The 7,965-nt window shown below is 35.5% G+C and overlaps 1 protein-coding gene across 1 annotated transcript; it reads right to left on the reverse strand.

Moving 5' to 3' along the window:
• Positions 1 to 1,734: 1,734 nt before the first annotated feature.
• Positions 1,735 to 7,903, reverse strand: LOC109856947. The gene is made up of 14 exons (XM_020432724.1): positions 7,732 to 7,903; positions 7,375 to 7,579; positions 7,096 to 7,292; positions 6,764 to 6,998; positions 6,516 to 6,672; positions 6,194 to 6,425; positions 5,068 to 6,037; positions 4,097 to 4,953; positions 3,850 to 4,028; positions 3,328 to 3,756; positions 3,069 to 3,244; positions 2,708 to 2,955; positions 2,358 to 2,621; positions 1,735 to 2,220 (listed from the first exon to the last, which is right to left on the reverse strand). Exons 1-14 carry the CDS (start codon positions 7,869 to 7,871, stop codon positions 2,046 to 2,048), a joined length of 4,464 nt encoding a protein of 1,487 aa, XP_020288313.1. The 5' UTR covers positions 7,872 to 7,903; the 3' UTR covers positions 1,735 to 2,045.
• Between the last annotated feature and the right edge of the window lie 62 nt (positions 7,904 to 7,965).

The raw sequence follows: 7,965 nt of genomic DNA on the forward strand, positions 1-7,965 counted from the left end.
CAATTATAATTTATGTTAAATAACAGGAATTTTTATATATTATATGATATTAGGAATTCCACAATATTTTTTTTATATGTAAGTTTGCACAAATCTTATACATATATATACCTATATATATACCTATATATATACATATATATATGTATGTGTATATATGTATGTATAAGTATATATAAATAAAGTTATATATGTATATATAGTGGGGAAGGGAGGATGTTTTTAAAGATTACAAGTCAGTTGTAACATTTTTAACACAGTTTTAGTGTGGTCAAGAGTAAATTGATATTTTTATATGTATCGTGAAAATGATACTATAATAAAAAGTATTTTACAATGCGCCGTAATTGTTTTTTTTTTTATCTTAAAGCTTTGTACGGATTTTTATCTGTTTTTTTTCTCCATGTTCCATGATCAAAGTAAGATAGAGCCGGCACGATTTTGGCAACTTTTGTGTTTACATTTTGTCCTTTGTTACTTTTTAATCTTCTCTTTTGTTTTTTAATTTATTTACTTCTAAGTAAGTCGATTAAACCTGAGCCGAGAAACGAGACTTTATCGCTCGAGATCGCAATGATCAAACAAAATGGAAAACCAAGAAGTGTCGAATTACAAAATCGGTAATCCAAGATGCAAAATCGCGCCGGCACTGTGTAAGTGAGATATACATATAAGGCATATTCTCATAAACTCTCAAACGCAAGAACATTGGGTTGTCGATTATAATTTACGAACATTTTATAGCAATGTGTATTCGTATGTGTGTTTTATTTTATATATATATATATATATTATACATATATGCATATACATAATATTTATATTAATAATTACGTTTTGTTTTTCAGACAACCTGAAGTTCTTGAACGTTATGTTTTTATACTCGAGCATTTATTTTTTATACAATTTAAAATCAAAACACAAAAGTTTTCAATGATCATGTATATATATAATTATATGCATATATTTATATAGTCTACATAACTCTTGTAGAGCATTATATACTACAGAAAAGGCCTGTTTAGTGGACACTTAAAAATAAGCTTTGCACATACTCAAAATAAAAAGTCTCAGATTATATGCAATATTACATATAAATATAATATATACATATATTGCATATAATATGCACGTATTTGGATCTAGCGGGTTTTTAATCTTTCTAGATAAAATAATCTTGTCGCTTTTACACGTTGTAAGTATATATATATATATCAATTGTTTATCATAATCAAAAATAAATACTAAAAAAAAAATAAACACTGCTAAAAAAAAAAAGATACATGAAATTCAAAAGAGATATTTCCATAATACATCTCGGAGAATAGTAAAAGTAAAACATAAACCTGGTTGTGACATCGATGCCAGTAAAATCGAGCTGTTTATACATGTATATAAATCCAGTCTGTCATAAATATACAAGAGAATTACGTATACGTTAATTATCTATACGAGGTACTCAAATACTCGATATGCATGCGTCTCCACATATCATTTTGCAAACGGGATAATTTGTGCTGTATCACATGCATGTTGTACTATTCATTTTTACAGGACCTTTTTTAATTTTTTATGTGCGGAACACTTTTTTTTCTAATCATACATACCACTACCGTTGTGTTTTCATAACTTTATATATATATATATCGAGCGCATATAGATATCACGAGATATACATACATACGCGGGACACATTTCCGAAATTTCTATTATATAAACTTTCTTAGATCTCTCTTTCTTTCTCTCTCTCTCTCTCTCTCTCTTTTTTTTTTTTTTTTCTGAAACAGTTTTCTGAAGGATTAAACGCGTTGCACAGCACGTTTTTCCTACTGTTGATTATGTGCAACGAATATCGGTGAAGCCTCCACAAAGCAGGCCGTAAAAGTGCATTTCGTATATTATATAATTATGTAGATACATAAATTTATCACTATACTTTTAACTTTGTAAATAATAAATAGCACAATAACATTAATGTCCCTTATTACACGTTGGTTCTTCACTACGTATATGCACACATCGAGACATATTGAATACAGCAAGCGTTATCGTTTGTTGAGAACGTTGACGAAACTCCTAAATTTCGCTTGTACCTCGGGTATTTTTCCTAGCGTTTCCTCCATAACGTTTCTCAGTTTTGCCAGATCCGGCATTTTCTCGCACGACTCGATATTTAACAGCTGCGTGAAAAACTGTTCCCAAGCCTCTTTCTTAGCATATCTGTAAAACAAAAACAAAAAAATACACGTGCATATGAAAACAGAACGGATTCTTAGTCATATTATCATTTCTTGTTGACAAAAAAACACATACAGTGCTCTTCGGATTAATAATTATAAAATTTTATTTATATATACCTTGGTAGTTTCGATGAAATAAACCAGCGACCACCTACGTTGGTCACTCTCATGTAATTGCCAAATAACAAACAATGACTGGTTGCCGCTAAACAGTACAAATCAGTCTGGTATGTCCAAGGTCTTCCAGTTTGCATCTCGATACAAGTGAAATCTTCAGTTTTTATAACTTGCGTAAACACTGTATTTTCCGGTAACAACTTCATGTCTATACTACATCCGAAGTCAATCAACTGTATAGTAGGTCTTGCATCTTCTGTTGGTCTGTTGATGTAATTACACACAAAAATGACAACACTGTGTTGTTTATCAGATATCATTTATAAAACAGATTTAAAAATAATACTAACGGTCGCATTAATAAAAAATTATCCGGTTTTATATCCCCATGTATGATTTGGCATTTGTGTAAGTACTCTACAATTTGAATCATCTCAATTGTGAAGAAAATAGCTATGCACTCCACCAAGGGCTTGCCAGTAGCCACCTTGATCTGATTTGTCACTCCCAACAACGTTCCGTACTTGGAATATTCTGAAACTAGTATACTGCCGTTGTTGGCCACATACGCCGTTGTAACGTCCATAAAACCGCGTAACTGTAAAAGCAAGTTAGTTTAACGGAGAAACTTTGATACATGGGGTGTGGTAGAGAAGATTTAACAATAATTTATCAACAATGTATTTGTGTTGCGATATATTTGTACTGTACCATATGTGGATTTGTAAGACGTGTTTTTATCTCTCGTACGATATAATATTCCCAAACCCAGGCGGGTCTTTGTGTTTTGAGAGCTACGGTTTCGCCTGTTTGCAAATTGACTGCTTTGAAAACTGTTCCGTACATTCCTTTCCCAAGGCACTTTTCCAAATCATACGCGTCGGTGCCTGCGAAACAAATTTAATGAGAAAAAAATTATGTAAAAATATTGCGATAACATAAATCTACGCAATTGAGCAGAGATACTAACCGAGCGTAATCATAGTAGAAGGCACGAACTTGTTTAGATTGGTATCTATTCTTATGTATCCATCTGCGTGATGGGGTTGTGGGAACTTTATCTTTTTCAATAGGCCAGATATCAAGTTTTTGTCAAAGGGATTTATATCTCTTGAAGGGAGTTGGAAATCCTCTTCCTCTACCTGTTCCATAGGTTCGTTCTCCTCGCATTCCATAGTGTCGACTTTTGTCTCCTTGAAGGGAGCGGTTTCTTCCTTGAGTTTCAAATTTATGGTTTTCCTCAAATCACAATTATTCTTTATCTCAGACGTTATTTGGTCTACATTTCGTTGTACCGTTCGCGGACTCTGAGCATGAACAGCTTGGATTTGAGCGCGCAGCTTTTGGTCGTAAGATGGATTCGCAAATAGTACGGATTCGTTTGATTCCTCTTCTGAAACTTCAGACAAAATCACAAAGATAAATACTTTTCATTTTTGATTTAAAAAAAAAAAACAAAAAATTAAAATATTTCTTCTAAGGATATACGTACTCGTATCCACAGATTGCTCTTTAATAGGAGCCATATCTTCTCTTGTTAACGTGAACGTTAATCCGGTGGTTCTGGTGTAATTACTGCTGCTTGAACTGCTTGAACCATATTCTCGAGTGGACTCCATTATTACGCTTAATTTGTCATCACCTTCGGCAGTAGCGGGTGCTTCCATAATTCTATAGTAAACACAAATAAAATATTTTAACATGCATCGTTAAAAAAACATTAGCTAATCGATACGTACGGTTGAGACACGGAGTCCTGACTTGAAAATTGCGGATTATCTTTTATTCTATACGATTGCTTAAAGTGATTAGTCATTGGTGTTGAGCTTGCTAGTTGCGTGTTAAAGGCTTCCGTGTAACAAGTCTGATTAGCGGGCGAGAGAGGAGTTACACCCAAGTTTTCATCGATATATAAATTATTTTCGTCGAGTTTGGGCACCATGTTTTCCTCAAGCGGCCCATTATAATCCACGACAATAGCGTTCTCCTTGTCCTCCGCGCTTTCAAGATATTTGATGTCTTTGCGATTCATTCCGGGTGATTTGATATACGGTAACTCGGATGGCATTCTGTATGGTTTGCTGCTCGTCTCAACGTCGGTATCGTTATATGGCGAGAAATGCAATTGTTTTGACGATTCCATATTTTGTTGCATCATAGGAGGAGCCTCCATTGATGTCGGATATTGTTGATATCCGATTTCACTGGGCAACATATTACCGTAAACAGAATGTTGCATATGTTGCATATGCTGGTGCACATGTTGAGGTTGCTGAGAGTGCAATATATGCGGGTTGTGCGGAGATTGGTGATGAATATGCGACTGATGATGCAACATTTGAGTGTGACTGTGAGGCGATTGCAAATGCTGCGAGTGAGGAAGTGAAGAATGATGTGCAGGGTGCATTTGCTGATGCGGTGAAATCATCTGTTGATGATGTTGAGGATGATGTTGCTGGAGATGGGACTGCTGCACTTGATGATCATGATGTTGCTGCACTCGATGATCATGATGCTGCTGTACTCGATGCTCATGATGTTGCTGCTGCACTCGATGGTCGTGATGTTGTTGCTGCACTTGATGATCATGATGTTGCTGTAACACAAAGTTAATTTTTTTTTTTCTACGTACGTAGTGTATATATATTTTCTATATTTTCTACAATGTGCAGTATATAAAATTATGAAACAAATACGTTATTTTCTATACCTGCATCTGATAATAGCTGTTTTGCAAGCCATGATTTGCATACACAGCTTGCTGTTCCTGTGTATGATAACCATGATGTGACATGTGATAACTGTGGTGATTCTCTTGATCATCATAAATTTGCACATTGTATCCTTGATGATGCTTGTTACTAGTCATTGCGTGCTGAGTCATTGAACCGTCCATGTGTATATCAAATGACATCTTGGTTCTCGAATCTATTATTCTAGGTGGTACAGGAGGACTGCGAAAGCGCGAAGTGGTGATTTCCGGAGATTGCCACAAACTCTGTACAACCGACATAGCTTCCTTCGTATTCGCCGTGAGACTTTGTCCAAGCAAATGTTCTTCGGATGAAGCGTGATGCTGATGCATAAAGTTCGACGTTTGTAATTTTCGTTGCGTACTCAATTCGGCTTCCATCCTTTGCTGTGCTTCGAGTCTCTCGGCTTCGATTCTATCTGCTTCCATTCGTTGCTGCGCTTTGAGTCTTTCGGCTTCGCGTCTTTCAGCTTCCATCCGTTGTTGCGCTTCGAGTCTTTCAGCTTCCATCCGTTGTTGCGCTTCGAGCCTCTCGGCCTCGATTCTCTCCGCTTCCATTCGTTGCTGGGCTTTGAGTCTCTCGGCTTCGAGTCTCTCTGCTTCCATCCTTTGTTGCGCTTTGAGTCTTTCGGCCTCGATTCTCTCGGCCTCTCTTCTTTCAGCCTCTAGCCTTTCCATTTCTCTTCGCTCAGCTTCCTGTCGTTGAGTTTCCAAGATCTGATTCTCGACATCATACTGTTGTCTCTGCAATTCTTGCTGCTCAGCATGAAAGCTTTGTCTATTGATTTCAACTTCTCTATTCTGCTCTTCCAATCCTTGCAAATGATAAATATTTTCGTAATTGTTAAGTTGGGATTCTCCATTGGTTTCGTGTATACAAGTCATCGACATATCGTGTTTATTTTGTAGAAGTTGTGCCTTTCTATGTCTAAAATAGCATAATCTTTTATATACTCCCTATGTGTAAGCTAATTCATAAAAATTATTTAATTAATTATATCTATAATATTGTTTTATTTTATATATATATATATATATATATTTATACATTGTAGTTTTGTCTTAATTTCTTTACGAAGCGTACCTTTCAAAATAAAGTTGCGCTCTAATTTCCTCCATACTACGATCAATATTATCAGCATAGACTAACTCTTTGGGATAATGTGGTTTGTGTATAATATTTGGATCTATTGGATCAGCTACGTATACCGGCACTCTTAAAGCATCATGGAATTTACTGCCATCGGCAAAAGGTATGTGATTTGGAAACAATTTGATTTTTTCTAAATTATCATCATCATTCTGATCTTCGTGAACTGAAAAAAACAAAACTTTTCATTATTTTTTCACAACAAAACAACAGATTTTAATCCTAATTTGCCACATCTTGTAGTTATTTTTTATACCTTTGAAGCCCGCTTTTACAGTAGGAGAAATCAATTGGCCCCTCCTGCTTCCACTATTCCACGGTCCAGGCTTGAGAGTGTTTTCCTTGTGCACCGTATCCTCTATAGGTACGTGATCTAATATACTAGAACCCTTCATTTCTCCAGGTATGTCATCCTATTGTGGTCAATTAACATTTGTAATGCAATATATTTCTAAAACATTTACATTTTTTATTGTGCCACTATATTGACGTGTATTGTCTTACTTGATATATTTGTATTTTGGAACTGGGCTTTGCGTTTTGCATAGAAGTTGAGATTTGCGGTACGGTTCCTGGATAATATTCACGCACTCGATGACCCGTTCGTACACTGCCGACTTTTTTACCAGCTCTTATCGCTCTTAACGAACTAAAAGCCTGACGTTGCTCAAACAAGGAAACATCGTTCTTTTCTTCGACTCGTCCGAGTGTTTTGCGCGCCACAGCCAATTGAAAGTTTCTGAAGAAATAACGTAAGAAAATTCGAATAACACACGCGAGTCAATCAATAATGACGATATTATCGCAGTTTATGAAAAATGAAAGTATCCTCATACTCGTGCGCATAGTTCAATTCTTCAAATGGTTCCGCTCGGGCGGATAATCCCATCAAGTAAACCTCATCCGCGTGTTTATAATCTTCAATTTGCTCCAATTCAAACGCCCAGGCTCTGTACATATCCGCGACCATAGTACCAATACCATTGCTGTGCAATAGTTGATACAACTCCAAAGGATTCTTTTGCATACTTATCTAAAGATAAATAATCTTTATTAATATATACATGCGTGTGTTTATATAAAATATAAATCACTCAGCACAAGCTGCTACTCACATAATTAATCCACAAACGTATGTATCTACGATCTTGATGATACTTCGTTTCCTTTTCAAATATTGTTAAACATTGTTGCAACAATCTTCCAATATGGGACTCGTGTCCGCTTTTTGGATAACTCTGTTCAACCCAGAGAATATATTCGTACCAATTTTCCAGAGGATCATCTCCCTGATAATTCTTGATCGCCTCTTCGTACATTCTGAACACACAAGTATGCAAAATCATTAGTTTAAATTGGGAAATTTAAATAAATGGTTTCTCGAAATGATAAAATTATTTTGTGTATTGATTTATTACATTTCATTTATATACATACAGAACCGCAATATGAAATAATACAGAAACGCTTACTGTTTTTCCTGCAACAGTAACTGCTGCGCATCCACGTCCTCCTGGGCCCTCAACGCGGTTCCCAATTGTGCGGCATTACGTCCGTATCTCAACGGCTGAATATTCTCTTTGTAAGTGGCTATTACCGTAGCGGGATCCATTCTTTTCTTTTTTTTTTTTTTTTTTTTTTTTTTTTTTTTTTTTTGAATCTTTTTTTTTTTTCTCTCGGAGACTTCCTTCTCAACATACACTAAC

The sequence above is a fragment of the Pseudomyrmex gracilis genome, unplaced genomic scaffold, assembly GCF_002006095.1.
Source record: "Pseudomyrmex gracilis isolate BER0280 unplaced genomic scaffold, ASM200609v1 scaffold_138, whole genome shotgun sequence".
NCBI classification, from domain to species: Eukaryota; Metazoa; Arthropoda; class Insecta; order Hymenoptera; family Formicidae; genus Pseudomyrmex; species Pseudomyrmex gracilis.

What these genes read in the sequence shown, in the direction of transcription:
- LOC109856947 (XM_020432724.1), bottom strand. Translation starts at nt 7,871, where the DNA reads ATGGATCCCGCTACGGTAATAGCCACTTACAAAGAGAATATTCAGCCG. An exon ending in TACGTTTGTGGATTAATTAT is followed by an intron (nt 7,293 to 7,374) that starts GTGAGTAGCAGC and finishes ATTTATCTTTAG; the next exon opens with ATAAGTATGCAAAAGAATCC. An exon ending in CCAAAATACAAATATATCAA is followed by an intron (nt 6,673 to 6,763) that starts GTAAGACAATAC and finishes TGACCACAATAG; the next exon opens with GATGACATACCTGGAGAAAT.